The following is a 27,818-nucleotide window of genomic DNA, read 5'->3' as shown; positions in this document are numbered from 1 at the left end:
TTTTACTTATCCTTCACGCCTAACTTTAACGTCACTTCCTCTGGGAAGTCTGCCTGGACTCTTCCAGATGGAATTAGTTACAGCCCTGTCCTGAGCTTCTGTAATTCTTTGTGTGTCTCTTACACAGAAGTTAACCCTCTGACCGAAATGATCAGTGCCCTGCTACGCCATGCACTCCGGGTGGCCTCGTGATGCTGTAGAATCAACAAATGACTCTACAAGGAGTTGAGGGCAAGAAAGGATTTATTCTCACAGCTGAGCAAAGGATGAGGCCCACAGCCTTGGTAGCAGCAGAGGCAGCTCCACCCCCCCCCCCCCCCCCCAGGCCCAGCCCTATCCTCTTGGCATGGCAGCTGCAGGTGGGCTGGGTCAGGAGCCAGGGTGACAGCCAGGGCAGCAGCCCTCCAGCCATGGGAGCCAGCTGGCCACAGAGCAGCAGTGGGCAGCACTAGCAGCAGCAGCAGCAGGTTACAGAGTGGGGTGGGGGGGTGTTTGTCAGGCTGGCTGACTCCCGTTCCCCCATGGATGGTGCTTGATGAGGGCGGGCGTAGGGGGCTGGACTGCAAGGTGGGGTGGGGGGCATCCGGAGTGGTTCAGTCGGCCGTGAAGATGCGGCTGGAAATGTCATCCAGGAGCCAGTCAATGCCAGGCAGGAGGTTCTCCCCAGTGACGGCACTACAGCCCTGGATACACCAATGGTGGCTGTGGATGGAGTCCAGCTCCAGGGCCTGGGAAGGTGGGAGAGGGTGGTGGGGCCCCGGTGACCATGGACCCTGCCACTAACAGCCCCCTTCCCTCTCCTGGTCCAGGGGAAATCCGTGCCTCCTTCAAGGGCCTGCTTTCAGAAGTCTCCCCTGGCCCCTGGTGAAGATTTGTCAGTTCCTCAGGGCACTGGGGCTCTCTGTGCAACACCACACCAATACTACCCCTTAGTAACTAAACAGCAACACAGAATCCAGCATCTGCTAGGATCCAGGCATTGTGCTATAAGCCCCACAAATATCCTCTTCTCATCCATTCCTCCTAGGGCCCAAAGAGCCAGGGATTGTTGGCCATTTTTCTGAGAATGCCTCAGAGAGGTTAAGCAACCTGCCTAAGTTCACACAGCTAGTAAGTGACAGAATGAAGATTCTAACCCCATTCTTTCTCATTCTGGTGCTCATGCTCTAGAGCAAGAGGCAGGATACAATTTGGGGTCACACAGGCCTGCACTGAAATCCCGTTTGTCTGCTTACTGTGTGACCCTGACCACGTTAGCTCACTTCTCTAAACCTGCTTCGCCATCTGCAGAATGGCAGTAATGGTTCCTACTGCAGGAGGCTGGGGTGGGAACTGAATGAGTTAATCCACGCAGAGCCTGGCACAGAAAAAGTACTCACTACTGGTTGGCTGCTGTTATCCTGTAGGATAATGTTTGCATGTCTGCCATGTGCCCCAGGCTGTGGGGCACAACTAGCTCTTATAAATTACTGAATCTCCAGTGTCCTGCATAGGTCCTGCCACACAAGAAAAGCTAATAAATGCTTTTTAAATACGTTAACAGAGAAACGTGTGCCCCTTTTGTCCACAGACCTATGCAAAGGCTTGGACTCACCTCACGGATGGCATTAGAGGACAGTGCTCCAGGCAGGTCTTGTTTGTTGGCAAAGATGAGGAGGGTTGCTCCAGCCAGGCGCTGGGGGAGAGAAACAGGGGGTGGGGAGTGGGGGCTCAGAGGGCACCCCGGCCCCTCCTCTAAATACCCAGAGCAGGTGGGATCAGAGATCAACCTGGAAAATCAGGGCAAGGCCCCAGGGTGGTAGGAGAGGCCCTACCAAGTAGGGCAGACAACATGGACACGGCCTGTGAGTCCAGCCACACATGGTGGGGGAGAGCCCTAGGTAAGGGCCCAGTGGGCACCTCCCTCCTTTATGCCTCAGTTCCTACCACCATAAATGGAGAGGGGAAGATGGACAAGAAGATCCCTGAGCTCTCTGGTTCTAGACTGCTCCCATTTGATGACCTGAGCTGCATAAAGAATGCAACCATCCTGGGGTTATGGGGTCTGGTGGAAGTGACCTTTCCTTCTTCCAAGTTCCTGTAGCACTTTAACTGTTCACCACCCTGCAGGCCTAACTCTCTGCCTCTGCTTCCAGTTACTTCCTGTGTTACCGATTGGGACTCCCTCCATGTAGGTAGGTGGATCTAGGCCTGAAATAGGGCCTCGAGGTGACAGGCCAGGGCCAAAGATGGACAGCCATGATCTCACTAGACCTGCTTGACATGCTCTGGAGGTGGCTAGGACTATATCAGGTGGCCGTATCCCTGTGTACCCCAAACAGTCCTGTTTATGGCTATTGTCCCTGCATAATTTTTCACAAATCCCTCTTTCATTCTTAAAAGTGTCCTGCTTTTCAACTAAATGCAAGTGTAGTAACCCAGATCAAATCCTGGAACAGAAAAAGGGTATTAATGAAAAAAACTAGTGAAATCCAAAGAAAATCTGTAGTTAAGAATAATTTACCCATGCTAATTTCTTAGTGTTGACAAATGTATGGTGGTTACGTGTGCTGTTAACATGAGGGAAACAGGGTGAAAGGCATATGGGATATCTCTTCACTATCTTTGCAACTTAGCTGTAAATCTCAAATTTTACTTCAAGGAAAGTGTTTTGGGCCAGATAATAAGTTATAAGATCACCCTAATTATAAAGCCCATCCTAAAAATGAGGAAATGGAGATTCACAGAGTTAAGTGTCTCGCCTGAGGTTACACAATGAAGAGTCCAACTCCTAAGCCAGGCTCCACTGCCTCCCAGAGCTTCATAAATGGGCCTCAAGTCATCCTCCCTCAAGCCCATTCAAGGTACAGAAACTGAAGCTGAGGGTGGTGAAGCAGTGACATCAAAGGGACATGAACCCAGGTCTCAGTTCACAGCATGTCCTGTTCACAGCATGGTGGGTCTCCCCTGGACCAAGTGTACAGGTTGCCTCTGCCCCCAAGGGTGCTGGGCACATGGTGAGGGCTCAGGGAAGAAACAGACCCCACCCTAGGTGTCCCTTTGGGGTCACAGGCTCCTTAGGGACTCCACTGAGGAGAGTGTTTACCCATCCATGTATGTACACCAGGATGCTGATGGAGGCCTGGCCTGGCCTGCTTGGCCAGGCACCCTGCCCACCTCCTCCACCAACAAGCTCTGGAGCTCCCGCTGGCAGTCCTGCATGCGCTGGCGGTCGGCGCTGTCCACCACCCAGATGAGGCCATCGGTGCTCTCAAAGTAGTTCCGCCAGTAGGACCGCAAGGACTTCTGGCCTCCCACATCCCAGATGTTCAGCTTGAATCTGGACAGGAACGGAGTGGCTCAAGGGTCAGCCTGGCCCCTCACCCACCCTCTCTGCCTACTCCTGGGCCAGCCCACTGAGGGGTCCCCGCTCACCCTCGATGTTCCAGGGTCTTAATGTTGAAGCCTAGTGTCGGGGAGATGGTGTCAATGTCTTCCCCGTTGAACTTCTTGAGGATGGTTGTTTTGCCAGCATTGTCTAGGCCGCTGGGGCACACTAGGTTAAGGAGAAGTCCCTGAACTCTGCAGGGTGGTGACATCACAGTGCCCCTCTTTTAGGGGACAAGTTATTTTCCACCCTGTATCGACTCAGTTGAACAACTGTATTGACTCAGTTGAGCCTGACCCACAATTTATTGGCTCATGATAAATGGCAAAGAATCAAGAAATAAAGATTTTTTTATCATCTCTTCCTAACTAAAGTTTCCTTAATTTACTCTACAATATTTATTGAATACCTACTTTGTGCCGGGCCCTCTTCTGGTGCTGGGGATACCCCAGAATCAAAGTCCCCACCCTTGTGCAGCTTCTACTGTAGTGCGGAGACAGTCAATAGAGTGCAAACAAATGAGAAACAAGGTACCATCAGCTCCTGGTGAGTGTAAGAAATACAACTAAGAGGCTATGGGCGGGGGTCATTGCAGGAGCTTCCTTTAGCTTGGGCACCTCTCTCAGGGTCTCGAGCTGAGGACCAAACTACAAGGAGCCAGCTTTCCAAAGGACTAAGGGAAGAGCATTCTAGACAGAGCAAACAGCAAGAGCAAGGACCTGGAGGTGGCCACCCTCACCTGTTTCTGGAAGGTTCCAAACCCTTTGCTGTTCAGTGAGTATGCAAACAAATGGGTGAGTTCAGCAGCTGGAGAGAATACCCCCAGGGTCCCTCCAACCCTTAAGGGTGCTTGCAGCTGGGAGGGGGCCCCAGGTGACTCAAACCAGTAGAATGAGTGTGACCAGAGCTCTCCTGAGACCCAGCCTTCGATTACCTCCTTCACACCCCAACTCCATCATCCACTGGATCATTCCCATCAGCTAACAAGCTGGTGTCTCCCCCACCTTAAAAGCAAACAATACCCTCTCTTGATCCCTCTCCCCTCTACTCACTCCTTTTTTTCTTTCCCTTTATAGCAAATCTCCTCAAAACCGTTGTCCCTACTCACCCTCTCTGATTTCTGTCCTCCTGCTTTTGCTTGGACCCATGAGATTTTGCTCCCCCTGCTTCCCTGAAACTGCTCTTGCCAAGATCCCTAAAGACTTCACATTGTTCTCTGGCAGGTGGAGGGTAGTACTCAGCCCTCATCTTCCTGCTCCATCATCAGCACCTGACCCCTCCTCTACTCCTCTGCCGGGTTCTCATTGCCCTGACCTCTTATCCAGATCTGTCTCAGTTCTCCTTCACCCATGCTCATCTCTTAGTGCTCCCACCCAGGATCACAGCTTCAAATACCATCTTTATGCTGGTGACGCCCAAATGTACACATCCCACCCAGCTGCTCCCCTGGACTCCCGGCCCTCTATCATCCGGCTGCCAACTGGATACTTATTAGATGTCTCAGGATATCTTGCTTGGCCAAACCTGAGCTCTCATCTTTCTGAACCTGCTCCCTGCCCCCTCCTCAGCAAGTGGTTCCTCCTTCTTTGGAAGGGCTCAGGCCAGAAACCCGAAGTCAGGCTTGACTTCACTCCCTCTCACACTCGAGTCTAATCCAGCAGCAATGCCTGCTGGGCCTCGGATCAACTGTCCTCCAACTTTCATCACCTCACTGTTTCCGTCCTGGTCCAAGCTACCATCCTATCTCGCCTGTGGTGAAGCAACCAGATCATGCTTCTCCTGGGCACTTCTCCTTTTAAGGAAAAGCCAAGAACCAAAAGCCACATGAGGTGACGGTTGTCCTGTCATGATCTAGTGCTCTTCTCCTTGCTTATGCTCTCCAGGGACACGGCCCTCCTCGACATTCCTTTGAACACACCAGTTGAGTTCCTTCCAAACCTTGCATTTGCCCTTCCTTTTGCATAAACAAATTTTGCGATGACATCTACATGGTTCATCCCTCACCTCCTGGTCTTTACTCAACTGTCACTTTTTCATGGTGGCCTTCTTTGACCTTGTTTAAACTGCATTCTTCTCCATGCATCCTATACATTTTACCTATTTGCTTTGTTAACATCTTTCTCCCCATGGCATTATAGACCGTCCACGACGGTAAGGATTTCTTTTGCTGTTCTACCCCAGCCCCTAGGACAGTGCCTAGCACATAGAAGGCACTCAGTAAATGTTTAACTGGATGAGTGAATGCTCTGTGCCTCTTCCTCAGTATTATAAGGTTATCCGCGCACTTTAAGGTCTTCTCTCCGCTGCTCGGGGAGCTCAGGCTGAGACCCGCCCAGCCCCGGGATCGCGGAGTCCCCCCGCTGCACACAGAAGGGAGAACGAGTGCAGGCACCCGCTACCGGGACGCAGAAGGTCGGCGGGGCCCTCGGGCCTACAAGCCATCAGCCTGGGGGGGGGGGCGGGAATACCGATGCGGCGTGCGGCCAAGGACACCGGCGTGAGACCCACGGGAGAAACAAGCCAAGCCGGGGCGTCTACCTCCCCTAGGATCGCAGGGCGGGGCGGGGCCGCACGCCCCGGGGATCCGGGCCTTAAGGGCGGGGCCGGGGCCTGGCACCCTCGGAGGCGGGGCGGGGGGGGGGTCAGAGCCAGGGAGGACAGCGGCCTCACGCTCTAGCCCGACCGCCGGGTGGTGGCCTCCGAGTCGCCTCCGGGTCCCCCTCCCCCTACATAGGGACATCTGGTCCAGCCTCTGCGCTTTTAGACCCTCACCTTTGGCCTTGGGAACGGAGTCCTCCCCGCCCCGAGCCGGTGGTACGGTCTCCTCCCAACCCCCCCCCCCGCTGGGGCGATTGGTAGGGCCCACGTGCGTGACGCACAAAGGGCAGTTGGTACGCGCCGGCCGCGCACCTCGCGCCCAGCAGGGGGCGCCTGGCACCGCCCACCCGGCGTGCTCCCTTTCGCCCCCCGCTACCCTCGCGGCTCCGGCGTCCGGGAGGATACAGCATGAGCAGTCGCAGCTCCCGCTCTTTCTGCTTCATCTTCTTCAGAATGGTCAGAAGCCCCATGGTCCCTGTAGCCCCCTCCCGGCCGCCGTTTCTTCCTAGTCCCGGGACCCCTCTCCCTGCTCCTATTGGCTATCACGCCCACCGACAGCGCGGCCTATTGGCCGGCCTCTCGCTTGGTCCCGCCCTCGCCCCCACGTGACCGCGAAGCCCCGGGCGGTGCCACCGAGATAGTCCCTCTAGCGGTGCTGGGGGCATCTGTGGGCCACCTGCCTTAACCCTTCTCTTCCCGAGACCTTGGGGGCCGAGGGTACCGCCATTCCTTCCTCTCCGGGACCCCAGGCTCTGCTGGGAACGGAAACCTGGGTTGTGTTCTGACTCAGGCGTCGGAATCCCCAAGAATATGGACAAGCTAGTTCCGGGGCCGCTGTAAGGCCCGATTTCCCGGAAACGGAGTGCAGATCCTGCTCTTCTTGGACCTTGGCATCATCCTAAACCTGCCACCTACAGGGCAGACCCTTTCCCTGTCTTCTGGAATCCTAGAGTGTGGGCCGGGGTTTCTCCATTGGGGCGAAAATGCCTCCTAGGGGCCATTTCGAAATGTGCGGGATGGGGCGGGGGAATTTTTGGGTTGTCCCAATTACCAGGTACAGTCGCCCTCGTTTAGAGGGTAGGGGGGAGCCCTACACAAAGAATATCCCGCCCAGGATGCCCGTCGTTTGTCTCTTGAGAAGCACTGTTTTTCATTTTGCCAGTGAGACTATTGAGCTGTTCGTGATGGTTAGTTATCAGTGACTGGCATATGTTAGGTGCTCAATAAATACCTATTTTTTTATTTTTATTTTTTAAAAGATTTTATTTATGAGACAGAGAGAGAGGCAGAAACACAGGCAGAGGGAGAAGCAGTCCTCCCCCAAGGACCCCGACGTGGGACTGATCCCGGATCATGCGCCAAGCCGAAGGCAGACGCCCAACTGCTGAGCCACCCAGGCGTCCCCCTATTTTTTTTTTTAAGATTTTATTTATTTATTCATGAGAGACACACAGAGAGAGGCAGAGACACAGGCGGAAGGAGAAGCAGGCTCCATGCAGGGAGTCTGATGTGGGACTCCAAAACTGGGACTCAATCGCGGATTTGAGGATTGCACCTTGGGCCGAAGGCAGGCACCAAAACGCTGGCCCACCGAGGGATCCCCAACAAATACCTGTTGTTAAATGAATGACTTTGTCTAAGAGTTTGATTCTTTACCTTAGCGCTCAAGTCCTGAAGAAGTGAAGAAAATGAGGGCAGAGACTAGGCGAACTGTAAACTCTGAAGGGTGAGCTGAGCTTATTGCTCTCCATTGAACCCTTCCCAGCCCTCTGCAGGGTAAATGTGAGTAGGCAACACAGAGTAGGCTCTGTCTACTATATGGGAAAGAACAGTCTGTCCTGAGCTGAAGATAATGGCTGATTTCTGTGAATTGTTTTATAAAGCACCCCATGTTTTCTATTTCATCCTCCTGGCAACCCTAAGAGGTTTGTTGAAGTAAGATGTACTGTTTCTCAGGGTCTCTCCTTAGTGTTTGTCTAGAGAGGGAGAAGTCCGGGGCAAGCCTGAGCTTCCACTCCTGCAGAAGAAGGTTGTGAACAGGGGCCTGGACAGAACAGGGTCCCTGGCTGAGCACCCTCATTCAGTACTATTCACCCTCCACCAAGCACACACAAGGGAAGAAAGTGAGCCTAACTCCTATTCAAAGGCTTTGAGATAGCAAGTAAGAGATCAAGATGCCTGCCATCTTGCCCTCATGAGTCTGTACTACAAAAATTCCAGCACCAGCACGTGAACGTTTATGACAAGGAAGTTCACTGTGGCATGGTTTGGAACAACAAGAAATTGAAAAAAAAAATCTAAGTGCCTTCGTGGGGGTCAGTTACCTAAGCTGGGGTAACTGTGCTGGTGGATTCCGTGAAGCTTTTGGAAGGGTGAGATGGATCATAACGTACCTGTGTGGAAAGATGTCTTGCCAAGTGAAAAACAAACAAACATTTCAATCCCATTTTAGTTTTGAAAATAATAATAATAATAACCCACTAGACAGTATTTTCCTACAGGATCACAACACACTAAATAGAATGTGAAACTACTTCAGTGTCACAAATTAGTTGAGCCATTGAAATCTCCCATATTTAATCATTTTGACGACAAAGTTGTCAGTTTCATATGGTTAAACCTAGCAGCATTAGCAAAAAAATTATGTGGAATGAACAGAACAGACACTGCCTTTGCCCATGAAGTAAAGGTAAGTAATGTTCGCTGAAAAATCCAGATATTTATATGTACATGGGTACTTCTTACTGAGAGTCCTAGTCATGAAGTTTGAAAATCACTGCATTTTGAGGCACCTGGGTGGCCCAGCAATTGAGTGTCTACCTTTGGCTCAGGTCATGATCCTGGGATTGAGTCCCCCATCAAGCTTCCAGTCGGAAGCCTGTTTCTCCCTCTGCCTATGTCTCTGCCTCTTTCTGTGTGTCTCGCTTGAATAAATAAATAAATAAAATCTTGAAAAGAAAAAATCACTGCAATTCATTTTTTTAAATTTATTTATTTACTTAATTTTTATTTATTTATGATAGTCACAGAGAGAGAGAGAGAGGCAGAGACACAGGCAGAGGGAGAAGCAGGCTCCATGCACCGGGAGCCCGACGTGGGATTCGATCCCGGGTCTCCAGGATCGCGCCCTGGGCCAAAGGCAGGTGCCAAACTGCTGCACCACCCAGGGATCCCAATCACTGTAATTCAATTGTTAACTCTGGAGTAGGTTGAGGGAAACTTAAAATTATTACGTTAGGCAGATCTGGATCAATTCTCTTTACTACCATCACTAGTATAGAAATCCTTGTTTAAATGTCAGGATGAAAGCCCTGCCCTGTGCAAGCTGTTGTAGCTTCCCAGGACCCCCAGGGTAGGATTATAATGAATAGCGATAAAAACAAACAAATAGCGTGCAAGCTCTGTGCACATTTAACTTTTGAATAGCAAATGCCTGGGAGCACCTGGGTGGCTCAGTTGATTGATTAGGTATCAAACTCTTGGTTGGGGCTCCTGTGAGATAATGTCGGCATGGAGTCTGCTTAAGATTCTTTCCCTCTCTTTCTCCCCCTCTGCCCCCCACCTCACACATGGATGCTCTCTCTCTTTCTCTAAGATAAATAGTAAATAAAATCTTTAAAAAGATAATAATTGCCTATAGCTAGAAATCTAGTCTGGAAGGTGAAGAGGAGGGGTGAAGGGGCTTTTAAAGACAAGTGCAGGGGTCTCGTGAGTGACAGGCAATGTTTTCATTTGCCCCATTTAAAGGAGGAAAGGGTGCTCTTTTTTTTTTTTTTTTTGGAAAGGGTGCTCTTAAGTAAAATCTTTAGGGAATACCTTTGGAAGAAAACTGGGAAAGATCTATAGAGCTGTAGCTATATATAACTGTGAATATATATATATATATATATATATATATATATATATTTTTTTTTTTTTTTTTTTTTTTTTTTTTCACAAGAGAGCTTTGGGAAATTGAAATACCAAAGCCTGACAGCTGTGAAACCTGCTTTCGAAGGGAGAGTTTCTTGAGGCTAAGTAAGAGGATTGTAACTTGAGGATACAGTTCTAGATGCCTTTTTAAAAGGCATATGTGTTTACCCAGTCTGGAGAGGAAATTCTGACATAATTTTAATTTTAAGAGGAACAGCCTTTCTGATTCAGCTATACATTTTGTGTATTACCTTTATAATTGTCAAAGAAAAGTAACAGAACTCTTCATCCTGGAACAACAGCAAGCAGGGGAAAAAACCTTGCTTTTTTTTTTTTTTTTTTTTTTTAAGACCTTGCTTTAATTAAATTGCTGTTCATTAAGCAACAAAATACTAAGTATTTTATTTATTTGCATATATAAATATCTGTTTTTAAGATACCTAGAGGACTTTTCTATTTGATTCTTCTAAAGTACAGTGTTAGTTGAGATTGTTTAAAGTTACTGTTTTGATAAGAGAAGTCTTGTTTTTCTCCCTGGTGAGATACATCTTGTCATGCATATGACAAGAGCATCAACTAGCACTTGGTGGCAGCATACCCAAGTGTAGGCTTTGTCCTACTAATTCGTAAACAAAGAACTGGAAGGTTGAGGGTGCCACCCAATCACTGGAATGGCCACGGCCTGCAGACCACAGTTCTGCGCTGGCCTGTTCTAAGACTCTCACCCCTTATCTTCCTGTAAACCTTACGTATCCAGGAAAGGCCTCGTCCTCAGTGGGTGTGTTCAAGGTACTGGCCACAGCCAGATGCCGCACATGTACAAGCATCCTCGTTCCAGGCCTCAAGTGGGAGGCAGAGGAGGTATCTTCTCTGACAGATGACAAAACAAGCTGTTTACACACGCCTTTGTCATCCATCCAAGGGCACATGGCATCATCAGCCTTGTCCAGAATCTTAGGGGTGCAGGGAAGGCTTTGAAAACCTGAGCATTTCCAACAAACATGTCCACGCCCACCTCACCTGTGCCTGTGGTGTCCTCAAGAGCCAGGCTGTGCCTAGGCTTCTTGTTTCCTGGCAGGGTGAATGGGGTGGTGGGAGCATAGTGGCTGTTCCTTTACTTGGCAACCTGAGAGGCAGGTCCACTCTTTTCACTTCATTAACAATAAACAATAAACCATTAACAATAAACCAATAAACAATAACTCCACCTGCCCAATCACTACAGCAGCCTCTCCACCCCCCATTTTCCTATTCCTTCTCCCCAAGGCAGAGGGACTTTTTTTATCCTATGCTCAGATTTTGTCCCTCCTCTGCTCAAATCCTTCCCCTGCCTGCTGGATGCTCCCTGTATCTTCCAGAGTTAGAGCCAGAGATCTCCAGGGGCTTATAAGCTCTGCATGAGTGGCCCACGAGACTCTCTGCCCCCATCACCTACTCCTCCCCTGCCCCTATCAATCCCCCAGCACACCAGCATATTCCCACTACCCCTAACCCATTCTTTGTTGTCACCTTCCTCTCTTTGATTCTTTGTTCAAATTCCCAATGTCTCAAAAAAATTTTTTTGTTGCTGTTCAAATGCCTTATTAAGGCCCACCCTGACCACACTTTTTAAAATTGAAACTCCTTGGGATGCCTGGGTGGCTCAGTGGTTAAGCGTCTGCCTTTCGCCCAGGGCGTGATCCTAGAGTCCCGGGATTGAGTCCCATGTGGGGCTCCCTGCATGGAGCCTGCTTCTCTCTCTGCCTTTATCCCTGCCCCTCTCTCTGTGTGTCTCTCACGAATAAATGAGTAAAATCTTAAAAGAAAAAATTTGAAACCCCTTAATCCCCACTCACATTCCCCAAATAATTTACTTAGCTCTGCATACCCCAAGACAGTTAAGGCCTTCTGCCAGCCCGTGTGTGTGTGTGTGTGTGTGTGTGTGTGTGTATTTTTTTTTTAAAGATTTTATTTATTTATTCATGAGATACAGAGAGAGAGAGGCAGAGACACAGGCAGAGGGAGAAGCAGACTCCATGAAGGGAGCCTGATGTGGGACTCAATCCCAGGACCCCAGGAACATGCCCCAAACCAAAGGCAGATGCTCAACCACTGAACCACCCAGGCGTCCCTGCCGGCCTATATAATTTCCTTAAGTTGTTACATTTATTCTCCCCTACCCTTCCTTCCATCCTAGGATGGAAGCTTCACAAGGACAAGGATATGGATTTTTTTCCAGTTTTATTGCAAAAAATTGACTGTATATATAATAATTCACAGTGTAAGTTTCTGGTATATAGCATGAGGGTTTGATTTATGTATCTTCCAGAGTTAATAATATCCATCTAATGTCCGTCTTCTCATTTAAATACAATTAAAAAAAAAGAAAAGGGAAAAGGAAAAAAATTCTTCCTATGATGAGAACTCTTAGGATTTATTCTCTTAACTTGCCTATATCTCATGCAGCACTGTTAGCTATAGGTCTGGGGTCACACATTACATCCCTAGTACTTAGTTATCTTGCAACTGGAAGTTGGTATCTTTGGACCACATTCCTCCATTTCCCCCTCCCCTGATCATCCACATCTGGTATTGGATCTGGATTTTTTTAAAATGATTTTTTAAAAAATATTTTATTTAGGGGGTGCCTGGGTGGCTCAGTCGGTTGGGCATCTGCCTTTGGCTCAGGTCCTGATCTCAGGAGTCCCACATCAGAGCTCTCTGCTCATCAGGGAGTCTGCCTCCTCTGCCTCTCACCCCTGTACCCCCTCATGCTCTCTCTCTCTCAAAGAGAGACGAGCAGACTCCCTGCTGAGCAGGGAGCCTGATGAGGGGCTCAATATCAGAGCCCCAAGATCAGGACCTGAATCCAAGGCAGATGCTTAACCATCTGAGCCACCCAGGTGCCCATATTTTTTTTTCTTTTTCTTTTTTTTTTAAATTTTTATTTATTTATGATAGTCACAGAGAGAGAGAGAGAGGCAGAGACACAGGCAGAGGGAGAAGCAGGCTCCATGCACCGGGAGCCCGATGTGGGATTCGATCCCGGGTCTCCAGGATCGCGCCCTGGGCCAAAGGCAGGCGCCAAACCACTGTGCACCCAGGGATCCCTTTTTTTTTTTTTAAATTTTTTAAATTATTATTATTATTTTTTCTTTAAACAAATGTCTCCCAGAACCTAGAGCAGGGCTGCCACATAGTAGATACTCAGTAAATATCTGCTGAGTCAAAGAGACAGAGGTGGAGGTCCATTAAGTGCTTCCTAGCTGTTATTAGCCTTGTTCTTAACTATCAGGCTTCTTGACCTCCAGACCAAGGCAGGCTTGGCCCCCACCTCTGCTGCTGAGATCTGACAGATACCAACTCCCAGACCAAGCCAACACTGAAAAGGGCATCTCCTGTGTACCTCCCTACCCCCAGTTGTGCAGCGGGGGAGCTGAGGCCTACAATGGGAGCCGGGCAGATGGCAGGGTCAGAAGAGGGCCAAGGCCTCCCGTGCCTGGATACCCACCCTCAGTTCGAAGTCCCCTTGCCTGATAGAAAGCCTCCTCTGTTGTCTCAAATGGCAGTCTCTGGCTACAAGGTGATCATCTCCCGGAAGGCCTCAGGCTGGCCCCAGCCTCCAGCCACAGCAAGAGGGGCCCAGGAAGATGGGTTATCACAGTCTTTCACTGGCTATATGGGAAAACTGGGCCCCAGGGCCTGAGTGGCTTAGATGTTGAGTGCCTGCCTTAGGCCCAGGGTGTGATCCTGGAGTCCTGGGGTCAAGTCCCACGTTGGGCTCCCTGCATGGAGCCTGCTTCTTCCTCAGCCTGTGTCTCTCTCTCTCTGTGTGTGTCTCGTGAGTGAATAGATAAAATCTTAAAAAAACTGGGCCCCAGAGAGGGCACCTGGCTGCCCAAGGCCTCGTGCCTGTGGCACATGAGCTGCGGATGGATCCGGTTTTCTTGGGAGCCTTTCCTGACCATTGTTCTGCATGGGGAGGACCTGTGGGAGGCCCCATCTTCATAGGTGCCTCATTTTTCCCCCCTCAGACCCATAGCAGGTTTCCTCCACAGGAAGGGGGAACGTGCCTTGTCCTCCCGAGGGTACTCTGTGCCCTCATTATTTCTGCTCCGGAGCCAGGAGCCGTGAGTTGGATCCAGAGGAGTGTGAAGGTAAGAGAACCTCTCAGCCTGATTCTGCCATGTCCTTGCCCCGGGCCAAGTCCCTTCCTCTCTCCGAACCTTAATTTCCCCACAGATAAAGCAAAGAGACTGGATGGCCAGTCTAGAATCTTCTGACCATGACTTGTCAAAGATCTTGGTGCCCTTGGTGTAGCACCTGGAATGGGTCAGCTAGGCAAGCACTCTCTCGTCTTCTGTTTGGGAGACACCGGCCACACTGAAGTGGGCTTTTGTGTCCTACCCCTCTCCAGCCCTCCGGGCTCTTGCTCGTGACCCTGGCTGGCTGTTTCCCTCCACCAGCCTCCAGGTAAGGCCTTCTTGCCTCTTTGAGCCTTTGTAGGAAACCACACCAAAGCCAAAATGAGGGAGAGCCATTTGAGGAGTGAAAAGCCTCCCTCAAAGGTCAAGGTGACAGTCCTTCCTCTCCAGTATCTAGGATCTTAGCAGGGTACCCAGCCTGGGCTTCTCTGCCATCTGCAGTGGACAGTGGAGTGGTGACATCACAAGGGAGAGCCAGCCAGGGACACTGGGCCAAGAGGGAACTTGCTGATGGCTGCTTTCTCTCTTTCTTTTTAAAAAATATTTTATTTTTATTTATTTTGAGAGAGAGAAAGAGTGTGTGTGTGTGGGGGGGGGGGGGGTTGGGGGAAGGGCAGAGAGAGGCAGAGAGAGAGAGAGAGAATTTCCAGCAGACTCCTCTCTGAGCACAGAGCCTGATGCGGGGCTTGATCCCATGATCCCAAGATCATCACCTGAGCCGAAACCATGAGTTGGACACTCAACCCACTGAGCCACCCAGTGGGTGACTGCTTTCCATATGTGGTTTCATCGAGACTGCTCTGGCAAAAGAGGGTATTATCCTCATTTTACAGACAAGGAAACTGAGACCCAAAGAAACCATGGGCCATGTCTAAGGTCGCACAGCTGGAAGTGGCAGTGCAGGGATTTGAACCTTAGACTGCCTGGGACTAGGACCACCTGGAAAACCCAGGAGCTGTGGTCACCAGGGTCACATCCTGCAGAACCCTGGGCAGCTTGCTGACTCTAGACTCTAGCACTCAGTTGTTTATTATTTATACTCCCTGACGACTTCCAAAAGTTTGAATCAGTTTCCTGGAAAGATGTGTATGTGAAAGGAATAGCCGAGAATCAGCAGCACAAGGCTTTGGGGGCAGCCGAGGGCCCGGCAGGAAGAAGGATGGACACATATAGCAGCTCCTACTAACAACCGATCCGTGACAGCGTCACAGAACCCTGGGGAAGTCACCTGGTTCCTGGGAAGCCTGGATATTTGCAGATTGCAGCTTGTGGAGCACTCACAGGGTACTGTGCTGAAGTGAAAGTCAGTCCTTTCCTCCCCCTGCCCTGGGGAGTCCCCACAATGTCACGGCCCTAATCCCTGCACAGCATTCATTTCATCTGGAGTCTTCCCCTTGCCCAGCCTCTGCTTTCTCACCCATGGGTCCCTGTGAAACAATGGAAAGAGGGTGTAGGGTCGGTGTCAGAGACACATGGGGGCATTGAGTCCATCCCACCTGGGGATGCAACTCTGCGAAGGGATATACTATAGTAGCAGCTTCCTCATATCCGAATTTGAGCCAAGGTGGTGGCATCAGCCCAGTATCCGTTCCCTCTTCTCCTGCCAACAGCCTTTGGGGGTTGCCCTTCCCTCACCCCTAGTCCCTAGGGCTGACCCTTCCTCCTAGGCTCCAGGATGGGCCGGGGACCCTAGCCTTGCCTATCTTACTTTATCTCCTGGCCACAGTAACTGATCAGGAATAGCTACATGATTTAAACCAAACCAAGTTCTGGCTCTTTGTTGGGAAAGTGGCAGAGGTGGAGGGATGCACTCTCCTCATGGTCATCTTACTAGAACAGTGAGGATGAGACACTGGCTCTTGAGGAAATTGTTTGGGCATTGTGATCCAGCTGTACATGAAGCTGGTACACTCTAGACTTGTCTGTCAGTAACTTAAGCTTGAGTTTAGATCATTTAGAAAAAAAAGAATTCTCCTATTGATGATACTCCTTTATAAGCATGAGAAATTTTGAGCAATTTTCATCAAATATTAAGTGCTTCTGCTTACACATGGGCACCAACACTTTTTTCCCACAAAAAATATATTATATTGGAAAAAAAAAAAGTCATCCATCATGTACTCCACCATTTTTTTTTTCTTAAATAATAATGAAATAAAATACAAGCCTTTGGTTGGGTGAACAAAAATTTATCAAATATTTATTGAGTGCCTTTGTTAGAAGTTTAACAGATGTTTATGTGACTCTCTGTTGCCGGGCACTGTTCTAGCCCTTTGCAACTACTACTTCATCAAATCCTTATATTATTATGCCCATTTGACAGAGGGGCATGAAGAGTTAAATGACTTGCCCAAGATCAAGTTCCAGGTCCCAGGATGGAGCCTGTCCACCCTCTGATGTCCTTGCTAAAGAGTTTCTTCATTGGAAAGATCTCCCCAGTAGGAAGTGCCCTCTGGGGCCATAGACTCCCTGTCCCACCCTGCCAGCTGACCTGCTGGGTGTGTGTCTTACACCCCGGTGGATTGTGGGCTTGTACCAGCTGAGGTTTAGCTCTTAAGTTGCAAGTGGGAAGTCGATAGCCTCAGTCCCACCAGCAGCCTCTTGGCCTCTTTCTCTGCTATCCACCAGCTGAAGCTCCCCCGAGAACACCAGGCCTCAAATAAGGGGTACACAGGGTGGGGAGACCTAGAAAGAGAATCCTCATTCCTGGACATCTGGAGATCCCCAGCATCTCTCCAAACCTGGAAGGTGTGGAAAGGAACTGGAATGGGGCTTCTCCCAACCAGCTGTGTGACTGCATCCTCACTGTGCCTCAGTTTCCTCACCAGTAAAATAAGGAGGTTGGTCAAGGAGAGATCCCCCCCACCCCAGGAAGCCAGGGCAGGCCCTGTAGGAATGAGTAATTCAGAAATTTCTTTACTCATCAAGAAGGCTTTTGGGGTTTCTGGCAAGCTGTCTGCAGGACTTGTATTCATTTATTCATTAGCTGAACACCTATTATGCGGAGGCAGTGTTTGAAACCCTGGGGATACTTCAGAGGGTGAGAAGGGTAATGACTTTATTGCCCAAGAGCTCACTCTGTAACTCTGGTTTAGGGAGGCCTCCCAGCCTTCACCCTTGGGGGCTGCTGGCTTTAAACTGGATGATCAGGAGCACCTGGGTGGCTCAGTGATTGAACATCTGCCTTTGGCTCAGGTCATGATCCCTGGGTCCTGGGATCGAGTTCTGCATTGGGCTCCCCGCAGGAAGCCTGCTTCTCCCTTTGCCTATGGCTTTGCCTCTCTCTGTAGGTTTCTCATGAATAAATAAAATCTTAAAAAATAAAAATAATAAAAAAAATAAACTGGAGGATCAGGCCCTTCCGCACTGCCTGTGGACAAGAGAGGTGTGTCCTCCCTCTAGCCCTGCCGCCTCCCTCCAGGCCACCTGGCATTAGTCTCTCCAGGCATTAGTCTCATCACCTTCTAAGTAAGAGGTTGGACCGCATGACCCCGAAGCCTGCCCTGCCAGCATGGGAGGCTGTCCACCCCTTGGGGAAGCCATGCACAGCCATTCATGGTTAAACATTACCCATCCCGTGTCCCTCATCCCTGCCACTCCTCAGGGAGAGCAAGCCATAAACGCTGCCTCCTCCAGACTTCCTCCAGGGCTGTAGCCTCCTGAGAGGGGCCACAGGCACACTTGCTGACTGTGTCCTTTCCACCCAAAGCTAGAGTCTGCAGAGGAAAAGACGGGAGGTCCAAGCTTGGGGCTGGGGGCTGAGGTGGAGAATAATTGGGCCCTAGCCACTGGCCCCCTGCCACACAGATTCTTTTTTTCTTGGTTGTATCGTGTGTGGCTTCTCCAGATCCTTCCCTGTGGAGCTCATGGACTGGTTTAATGAGTCCCTTAGGTACCTGCCTCAGGCAAGATGACCTGGCCCTCTTGGTTTCCGAGAAACAAAAATAATCCAGAGAAATCAAGGCAGCCCACTGAATGGGGGTGCTCCACTGTAGTCTCTGCTCCCAGGCTCCTTTCAAGCAAGGAGGGCCAGGCCCAATTGTTATGCCAAATCCACCCACCTGGGCATTTAAAATGATGAGCCTTCGTTAATCCTGTGTTCCCACAAATCTCACTACTGGGAACAGATTCTAGGGGGAAGCACTTTACAATATACAAAGTGCTTCTTCTCAGCTCATTTTTTTTTAAAGATTTTATTTATTTATTCATGAGAGACACAGAAAGAGACAGAGGCAGAGACACGGGCAGAGGGAGAAGCAGGCTCCATGCAGGGAACCCGACATGGGACTCGTTCCTGAGTCTCCAGGATCACGCCCCTGGCTGAAGGTGGTGCTAAACCGCTGAGCCACCGGGGCTGCCCGGCTCATTCTTTTCCATCTTCAAAACAACTTTGTAAAATGGGTACGGTCTCTTTGTCATCTACAGTGTACATGTGACAACGTTGAGGCTCCTGGTCATCGACCTTTAAGTGCCAAGTATCAGAGTCAAGTCTGACTCTAAAGCCCAGAGCAGTTGCCTGCCCAATTCTAGGCAGAACAAGCCAGTGGTCACTCTCCATGCCCTGCTCAGGACAGACATCACTAATCAATCATGGCATGGCAGATGCTGCCACTCACCTGCAGGGCTCTTTCCTAAGAAGCTCCAACGCAGCAGCTGTGAACTCCTCCACACAACATTGCAGGACACCATTACCTATCGGAAGATCACATCTACACTATTTGCCATCCCTGTGATCTCACAGCATCAGCCATGAGCCCTGAGGATTCAGGCACTATCCCCAGGTGCTCTAGTCACCAGACCACGGAACCCTGGGCACTGCACATCTAGTTACTATGTTCCAACTGGGGTTACTGGCTCCTCTGTCTCCCAAACAGATGTCCCGTCCAAGCATGGTCTCTGTTAGAGAAAACACCATGCAGGTTTGCCGGAGGTTTCAGGCCTTGCTGGGTCGTTAATAGAGGTTTTTTTTTTTTTTTTTTTTTTAATAATTTTTTTAAGTTTTTATTTATTTATGATAGTCAGAGAGAGAGAGAGAGAGAGAGAGAGGCAGAGACACAGGCAGAGGGAGAAGCAGGCTCCATGCACCGGGAGCCCGATATGGGATTCGATCCTGGGTCTCCAGGATCGCGCCCTGGGCCAAAGGCAGGCGCTAAACCGCTGCACCACCCAGGGATCCCAATAGAGGTTTTTATTAGGAAACAGTTCAGGTATACCCCAACATGTGGATAATAATATTACCATAGAGTTTAAGCTACAAAACACCACAGACATAACTGAAATCCCTGTGTGTCCCCCTTGGTGCACCCTGCCCCACACCACCACATTTTGAATTTTGTATTTCTCATTCACATGCATATTTTTTAGACTTTTATTACATATATACATATCCATATTATTAAACCCTACAGAAATGATGTTGTTCAGATCTCGTTGCAGCTTGTGATTTTCAAACAACTGGACATGACAGACTCTCAGGCATGATGCTAAGTGCACCTTTGAATTGCCCACCAGATCAAAATTGCAAATATTTGTTGAATTCTTTTTTTTTTTTAATTTATTCATTCGAGAGAGAGAGAGAGAGAGAGAACATAAGCAGGGTGAGCAGCAGAGGGAAAGGTAGAAACAGACTCTTTGCTGGGCAGGGAAGCCAATGCAGGGCTCCACCTCAGAACACTGGGATTGTGACCTGAGCCCTTTGCAGGTCTAGACTGCAGCCACCCAGGCGCCCCTGTTTGTTGAACTTTTATTTTGCACCAGGCATAGTTGCAAGTGCCTTGCCTGCCTCAACTCACTTCATGTTCACGACGGAATTATTTTCATCCCCACTTTATAGATTTGAAAACAAAGGCATAGAAAGGTGAAATTATGTACCCAAGTCACATAGCTTGGAAGCTGTTCTCCTAACTGCTAGACATCACTCTCTCTACTGCTGCGTGGTCTGTTGAATGAAAACACAGTAATTTATCCATCTGTTCTCCTATTTAAGGGGCATTGCTTATTTTTGCACACTCGCCTCAACATGGGCTCAGAGGGTTTGGAGGTGGTTGTATTATCTTGCTTGGTTCCTACATGAAGCTGTGAGTAGATATTTGTGCCATCCCCCTACATCCTTCAGAGATGAGGAAACTAAGACTCAGGTTGAATCACATTCTCAAAACAGCACAGCTCCAACGGGCCAGAGATGGGCTGTGAACCTGGATTCCTATAATTCCAGAGCCCAGAGGCTCTCCCATGTCCCACATGAGCCCTCGGTTCCCCATCAACATTGCCTCTTGGCTCTGCACCTGGCAGCCTGCCCTCCCTCCCCCAGAACACCCTCCTGGTAACAGGATTTTGGTGTCCCCTCCCCTGGCCATTCTCCCTTGTTGTTCTCCTTTCAGAGAAGGGGCCCAACCGGAAGGCCAGTTCGTGTTAGGAAATTCCAGCCACGTGAGCCAACCCGAGCCAGGGATTCTGAGCAGCCAGTGGCTTTAGAAGAAACTGAAACTGGGTTTGCTGGGGGCGGAGTGGTCACCAGGGATTTAAAAGAGCTGCCACTTCCTTGGGCCCCCAGAGGGCACTGGGAGGTCACAGTGACAGAAGGATACCTGAATCGAGCCTCTGCGCACCCCCTGCCTGAGCCATGCACCTCTGCAGGGACAATGAGCTTCTGCCCAGGACGGTGAGTACAGGGAACCAGGGACAGGGGATGAGAAGGGGCCAAATATCCCCAGTTCCCAGGCAGGGAGGGATGTGGTCAGAGCTTCTAGTCCCTGCTCTGTACATAGAGGCGGTGTGACCGTGGGCTCCACATACCCCCTTTCTGGGCTTCAGTTTCTCCAGGTGATTGAAATGAGGGCTTTCTGGCTCTCAAATTGCATAGCCAGCCTCCAGTGTAGAATGCAGCCTCCTGAATAATGTGTCTCCTAACCCTAACCCTTCCCTCATTGCCCTTATGGGAGCATTCTCTCCCCTCCCCAAATTCTCCATCTTGGCTCCCCTTGGAGGCCCTGCTCCTCATCTAGGACCCAAAGACCAGAAGCCCACCCCTTGCTATCCACTGCAAGTCTTTCCCCCAGACTCTAGTGTCTTGGCACTTCCAGCACCTGGAATGGGCCTGTTGTGACCATGAGCAGCATAGGGTTTTCAGCCAGGGAGGTCAAGGTCTTGCCTGAGCTCCCTACAGTCAGAATACAGCCCCAGAGTGACATAGAGGAGGGTGATTTGGACTGTGAGGTCTCCAACATTCTCTCTTGCCTGACCTTCCAAAACTTTGGGCATTTAGGTTAAATATTTTGTGTAAGTTTCATGGATCTCCTAATGTGGGGTCCTGGGAATCGGGAGGGCACCGCTGGGAAGCTCTGAGTCCACTCATGCATTTTTGCCTGTTTTATTTGCTCTTCTGTCCCCCTAGCTCAGCACCTGGCACATAGTAGTTGCTGAATAAATATTCATTGAGTAACTGAATATCAGCTTTGGGTCAGAGCTGAGCACGGGCTCATGGAGCTGAACCAGACCATGGCCCTACCCTTAATGATAAGCTCGTGGCTGCTTTATGGCCCGTGAGGAAGGCACCAGTGCCTCTCAGTACAGATGAGGCAGCTGGGCTCAGAGAAGGGAGTGATTTTCCCAGAGCCAGATGGCTGCTAAGGAGAGTGTGGGTGTCAAGTCAGTTCTGTCTGCGTTCCCACTGAGGCTTTGGGCTTCTCCGTTTGTCCTTCCCCATCATGAGCTGTAAGCAGGACGTGTGGGTGAGGCAGGTGTTTCCACAAAGGTGTGCCACGCGAGCGATGCTGCATGTGGGTGCCCAGGGAGCCGCCAGAGGAGACCTCTAGGAGAAAGGAGACCTTCAGGGAATTGAACTGGGAAGGGTGTAGCTTTACAGATGGCTTGGAAATACGGTGCAAGCACCTGCCAGGACCCCTGAGCCCTCTGCCTCACACCCTGCAGGACCCTGAGGAGCATCAGAGGCTGAAGAAGAAACAGAAGAACCGCGCAGCCGCCCAACGCAGCCGGCAGAAGCACACAGACAAGGCAGATGCCCTGCACCAGGTGGGGTCCTTTCCCTACCCTGTCTCCCCTTACCTGGCCTGGTCCCCTCTTCTCCATCCCTAACTCCATGTGAGCAGCTCCCCCTCCATTGCTGTATGTTTCCAGGTCACCTGAGTTTGAGAGAGGTGCTGACATGCACTGGGCTCTGGGGACACAGAGGTGTGTCTGCGGCCCAGCCCTGTACTTGAGGCGCCCCAGATCTAGGGAGAGGAGACAAGCATGCACCTTATGAGAAACTGGTTTAGGTTAAGATGGGCTGGCTTTAGAGTCCCAGCCGTGGCACTTGTAGCTACAAGTCACTTCCTTCGCTGAGCTTCACTGTCCTCATCCAAAAAACCAGAACAATAATCCTTGCCCACTGGCAGGACCCTCATGGAGGCTAAAGGAGGTAAAGAGCCCAGTGGGGGCGCAGGAGGGCTCCACTATACTTTCCTCTTAACCTTGGATGGTAACTTGACCTTGGATGGTAACCTGACCCTTGGAGCTTTTCTTCTTCCTCTGGGCAGAGAGAAAGGACATCACTGGTTCCATCCCAGGGAAAGGATTAAGAGCTGGGCTTAGGACCTGGCCCTTGGGAAGGCTGCATACGCCTTAGCGCCTTAGCTTAAGTGAAATTCCCAGCCCTCCATGCCTAAGGCTCTGCGCTGTCTGCGAGGCCCCCCATCCACCCTCCTCCCCTAACGGCCCACATCCTCTTCTCCCTGTTCTTTCACTGAGCAAGCACATCCAGCCCAGGGCCTCTGCAGAGACTCTTCCCTCTATCCTCAGACCACAGTCTGGCTAGATCCTCCCTTCTTTCCAGCTGTTTGGTTTAAACATTACCTCTGCAGAAGTGCCTTTCTAAGCCACGTGATCTAAAGAGCTGGGTACTTATTACTCTGCTCTACTTTTCTTCTTAGGCCTGAACTTTGATTACATGTGTAGAGGTCCATTGCTTGTCTTCCTCACCAGACTGGAAGTGCCATGAAGTCAGGGAACTATCTGCTCCTGCTCTTTCCTTTTCCCCATTACCTGAAACAGTGCCCAACAAAGAGAAGGAACTCAGTCATGCCCTGTGGAGCAGATGCTGGTGTCAAAAGAAAGTGCTCTAGGAGCACATAGGTGGGGCAACACACAGGTAGTGGCATCAGAGTGATGACAGAGAGGGAGTCTGAGCTGGTCTTGAAGGTTGCATAGGAGTTTTCCAAAGGATTGAAGGTAAGAAAAAGCATTGCCAGCAAATGAAGTAGGGTTGGCCTGGACACAAGGAAGCAGCACCTGGTACACTGTATGAGTGAGGACCAGGATAATGCCTGCCTGGCAGGGGTAGAGACTTCATGCATTCATGTGATCATTCCTTCTGGAAAGGCCTATTGAGTGTCTCCTGTGTGACAGGTACAGTTCTAAGCATCCGTGATACATCTGTGAACGCAGCAGACAAAAGCCTACCCCACACTCTCTAGGGCTTGTATTTTCATTGGGGAGCCAGACAGACAAATAAATTATCCATGAGGGATTGGGGAATGTCAGCTGGTGATAAGTGGTGTGGGGCCAAAATGCAGCAGGGACGAGGCAAGGGAGGGAGGAGTGATGGAAACCTAACTGGGGAGGCCTTTCCTGAGGAGGTGACCTGTGAGCAGCCTGGAGGTGGCAAATGAATGAAGGAGGGAACCATCAAGTGATTCCATTTCTGCAGGTAAATTGAAGCCTTTGAAAAATTTAGGTGATTGGTGACCTAGTGATAATGTTTTAAAAACATCATTCCCCTTGCAGAGACCAGCCTGGAGGTCGGGCTGCTAATGGCTTTGAGGCCTGTTAGAACTTGGAGTTAAAAAAAAAAAAAGAACTTTGAGTTCATGCCCTAAGCAACATTTTTATGTAAAATACCCTTGTGGGTTCTCTGTTTAAAAACTGTCCTGGAGGGATCCCTGGGTGGAGCAGCGGTTTAGCGCCTGCCTTTGGCCCAGGGCACGATCCTGGAGACCCGCGATCGAATCCCACGTCAGGCTCCCGGTGCATGGAGCCTGTTTCTCCCTCTGCCTATGTCTCTGCCTCTCTCTCTCTCTCTCTCTCTCTCTCTCTCATAAATAAATAAAAATTAAAAAAAAAAAAAAAACTGTCCTGGAAGGGCTCAGTCAGATAAGCATCTGGCTCTTGGTTTCGGCTCAGGCCATGATCTCATGGCTTGTGAGGCAGAGCCCCGCATGAAGCCTGGAGTCTAGGGCCCTGTGCTAGACAAGGAGTCAGCTTGAGATTGCGTTTCTGCCCCCCCCCCCTCCACGCACGCACACACGCAGTCTCTCTCTCTTTCTCAAATACATGAAAAAAAGAAAAAAATAAATAACAATTGTCCACAAAAGGGATGGGGTTGGGAAGGGAACCAGAGGAAGTCATTCAGCCTTAGTTGCTGTGGAAAAAAAGTTCTTTCATTGCTGTCAGTATAAATGGTTGTTTTGAGCTGCATGCTAACTCTCAGTGGGTTCTCAGAACCTGGAGTCCAGAAGAACAGAGCTTACCAGATGCTGATTCAGGGGTGCCAAATAGAACATACCAGTGCTGCCACCCTGTGAAATACTACTCTGGGCTCCTCCCACAGTGCCTCAGTGAATAAGTTCTGGGCACTGGGGAGGTCTGATAGTGGCATGAAGCAGCCTAGAGGTGTGCAAGACAGAATGACCTCTAAGTTATGACAAGGTCAGGATTAGGCCAGGGGAGAAGGTGCTGGCAGAGTGTCCAGGCAGAGGAGATGGGAAATGTGGTGAGGAAGCAGAGTTCATTTGAGGGACAGAAAGTTAAGGGGAGCTGGAAAAGTCAGAGAGATCAAGCTGGTGGTGTGAGCTGGGGCAGCTGTGCCCAGGGAGGCGGGGAAGCCTTTAAAGGACTTTAATGTTCAGTTGATGATATAATTGCCAAATGGTTCCTCTGGGCCAAGAAAACAGAGTGGTTTCAGAGGCGCCCCAGTTAGGAGGCTGGTGGGGTTCTCAGGTGAGTGGAGTTGGCTGGCTTGGTAGAGACCAGCTGGCTTAGGGAACTGGTGGCAAGGATGCACAGCAGGCCAATCTGAGCCCTGGTAGAATGGCCTGGTAGAATGGCCTCAGGGGTAGAATGGACAGGGTGGGCTGGGTAGTTGTGCAGAGTTGGCCAGAGAGGAGTCAAGGGGCCCTAGTTCAGACATTTGGATGGCAGCAGTATCTTTCCCCCTAGGTTAAGGACTCTGGAGACAGGGGACAGGACTCATGCTGGGCTCTGGATGCTGGCTGACATCCCCTTCCCCACCCATCTGCTTCTGCCCCCAGCAGCACGAGACACTGGAGAAACACAACCATGTGCTGCGGAAGGAGATCCAGGCCCTGCAGACGGAGCTGCTGTGGTGGAGCCGGACCCTGCATGCCCATGAGTGCCGGTGCCGGATGGACTGTGCCACCTGGTTGGCTCCAGTGACCCCTGGCCGCTGGGCCCAGACCCAACAGCCCCCGGACCCTGTGCCCCATGGACAACATGGCTGCCAGGAGCAGCTGGGCCTGTTTCAGACCCCAGTCTCTTCTCCCTTGGCTCACCGGCTCTCTCCAGATCCACAGCCTCATAGTTCACCTAGCCTCCCCCTGTCCCCTTTGCCCTCTCTGTCACTTGGCTCCACTGAGCTCACCGCACCTCCTGCTCAACTGTCCCCTAGCCCCATCCAGTCAGCCTCACCCACTGGCTCCAGCCTGCTGAGGCCTTCCTGCAATCTCGATACTCTACTGCCCAGCCCCTCAGCCCAACCCGCCCCTCTACAGCCCCCTGTGATGGAGCACCCCACCAGAGGGAAGCTGGGCCCTGACAGCCTCTCAGCTGCCCTGGGGCTGGCCTGCCTGGAGGGTGGGGAGCACAAACCAGCGTTATTGGCAGCAGACCAACAAGGGCTGGGTGTGGATCCCAGCCCCCACCTACTCTTGGCCTTCCCCCTGCTCTCCTCTGCTCAAGTCTACTTCTAAGGCATCCCTGGGAGCTGAGCTAGCCCCTTCCTTGGGCTGAAGTGGCAGCCTCAGCACACAGGCATCTCCTCCCTTACCATTGGCAGTTGCCTTTCTTGGCTGACCAGCTGACCTGGCATTTCACCAGGAAAAGAAAGTCCTCGCTGCTGCCCAGCACTATACCAGGCCCTGTCACAGCCATTATCTTATTTTGACTTCATGGTCATTCAAAATCCGATTATCACTCCACTTTTTAGATAAAGGAGACAGCGGCCAGAGAAGCCATGTGACGTGCCCAAGGTCACACAGCCTTTTTTTGGACCTGAAATACTACCATCTCCTCCTCCTCCTGGTGGGATACCCTAGGAGTATCTCCTGGTCTAGGCACCCTAGGAGTTGAAGTCCTAGAAATTGGGGGCTGGTGTGAGAAGGTTTAAGTGCTGGGAGTGGGGAGGAGCTTTATCTTCTGGTTTGTGATTCCCAGGGCCACAGAGCCCTGTCGTTCCTGAAACCTCGCCCTAGCTGGGGCTAGTCCAGAGTTCAAGCCTGGATGGGGAGAGGCCAATCAGGAGCCCAGAAGTGGACTCTTTCTTCCCTAGCAGTGCTTTCAGTGCCAAGGAACTGAACCTGTGGGTTGGATTTGCTTAGAAGCCTGGAACAGTCTCCCCAGGGATTTCTGCAGGAGGGGCACCCATAGCCATACCAAGACCTCTGGGAGATTCTCCAGGGTCAGCTCTGAGGGCTATTCCCAAAGAGCCCCCTCCTTCTCCCAGGCTAGAGGTCAGCAGCAGTATCTGGTGGGGTGGGGGCATGGGGGACTGAGTTCTTTATAAGGGACCAGAGATGAGAAACCCCAATTCATCACCCAGATTTTCATACACCTGTAAACAAACACTATGCTAGTATTTGATACACTCCAGGATGCTGAGGACAAGTCTCAGCACACATGTTATAGCAAATAAAGTGTTTTCCAATTCTTTTTGCTTTGGTCAGTTCTTTAAAGCTCTGGTTGTACTCTGCACGGTTGAAACTGAAGAGCCTTTGAAAAAAGAGGGAATAGTCTAGAGTTTAGAGGTGGGCAATCCTTCGTGGGCCTCCCAATCTAGGCCTCTCCTCATATTGCAAATGAGGAAGCTGAGGCCCAGAGACGGGATGGACGTGCCCAGGGCCACACAGCTAGAGCAGGTGTGATGGTTGCAGGATTGTGGAGGAAGCCAGAGCCAGGGTCACCACAGGTTCATGGAGAGCGGACTGATGGGAGGAAAGCCAAGGTGCTTTTGATTGGAAGTCAGCTGGAATCTGGGACAAGAGTTGATATAATGTACCATGGACCAGGACCCAACGAGGAGCAGGGTGTGTGTGTGAGGATATTGTGGTCTGGCTTGTGTCCACATACCCTAAAATTTATCAGATACTGTACTGTTTTACTTGGATTAACTCCAGGTTATGCCTCTACTCTGTGAGGTAGGTGTGGTTACTATTCCCACTGTTCAGGAGGGGAAACTGAGGCCTAGGAGTGTTAAGCAACAAGCCTAAGGACACATACCTAGGAAGTGGTACTGACATCAGGAGACTTAGACACAGATGATCCTGCCTTCTACCTACCTCATACTCCTACTGTAAGCCCAGCTTGATGGGGTCAGGAAGTGCTAATAGACATGACCCAAGGAGTTAAAACCCTCCCTTAAGCTCAAAACATAAGAGAGAGGGGTGACTAAATTAACGTGAGTACACTCCTATCACGGGCTGCTGAAGAGGTGCTAGGAATAAGGAATGCTTTGAAGAATAGTTAAT

General features: G+C 50.5%; 2 protein-coding genes across 7 annotated transcripts; one reads left to right on the top strand and one right to left on the bottom strand.

Annotated features, from left to right (window-relative positions):
- Nucleotides 1-225: 225 nt before the first annotated feature.
- On the bottom strand, nucleotides 226-6,775 carry ARL2 (ARF like GTPase 2). Of its 3 annotated transcripts, none has more exons than XM_026004488.2 (5): nucleotides 6,371-6,775; nucleotides 3,415-3,525; nucleotides 3,086-3,319; nucleotides 1,595-1,675; nucleotides 226-728 (listed from the first exon to the last, which is right to left on the bottom strand). In XM_026004488.2, the coding sequence occupies exons 1-5, from the start codon at nucleotides 6,433-6,435 to the stop codon at nucleotides 449-451; spliced, it is 771 nt and encodes a 256-aa protein (XP_025860273.1). In that variant the 5' UTR covers nucleotides 6,436-6,775; the 3' UTR covers nucleotides 226-448. The 3 variants fall into 3 exon arrangements, with proteins under 3 accessions (XP_025860273.1, XP_072614486.1, XP_025860275.1); XM_072758385.1 differs by having other exon boundaries at nucleotides 3,102-3,319; XM_026004490.2 differs by having other exon boundaries at nucleotides 3,157-3,319.
- BATF2 (basic leucine zipper ATF-like transcription factor 2) lies at nucleotides 6,268-27,003 on the top strand. Of its 4 annotated transcripts, none has more exons than XM_072758383.1 (4): nucleotides 6,268-7,691; nucleotides 20,442-20,722; nucleotides 21,991-22,092; nucleotides 25,368-27,003. In XM_072758383.1, the coding sequence occupies exons 2-4, from the start codon at nucleotides 20,684-20,686 to the stop codon at nucleotides 26,043-26,045; spliced, it is 819 nt and encodes a 272-aa protein (XP_072614484.1). In that variant the 5' UTR covers nucleotides 6,268-7,691; nucleotides 20,442-20,683; the 3' UTR covers nucleotides 26,046-27,003. The 4 variants fall into 4 exon arrangements, with proteins under 4 accessions (XP_072614484.1, XP_025860279.1, XP_025860278.1 ...); XM_026004494.2 differs by lacking the exon at nucleotides 6,268-7,691 and adding an exon at nucleotides 13,891-14,013 and having other exon boundaries at nucleotides 25,371-27,003; XM_026004493.2 differs by lacking the exon at nucleotides 6,268-7,691 and adding an exon at nucleotides 13,891-14,013.
- Nucleotides 27,004-27,818: the final 815 nt, after the last annotated feature.

This window comes from Vulpes vulpes, chromosome 5 (assembly GCF_048418805.1).
Source record: "Vulpes vulpes isolate BD-2025 chromosome 5, VulVul3, whole genome shotgun sequence".
NCBI lineage: Eukaryota > Metazoa > Chordata > Mammalia > Carnivora > Canidae > Vulpes > Vulpes vulpes.
Note: the sequence above shows the minus strand (reverse complement) of the source record. Positions and strands in the feature narration are given on the sequence as shown.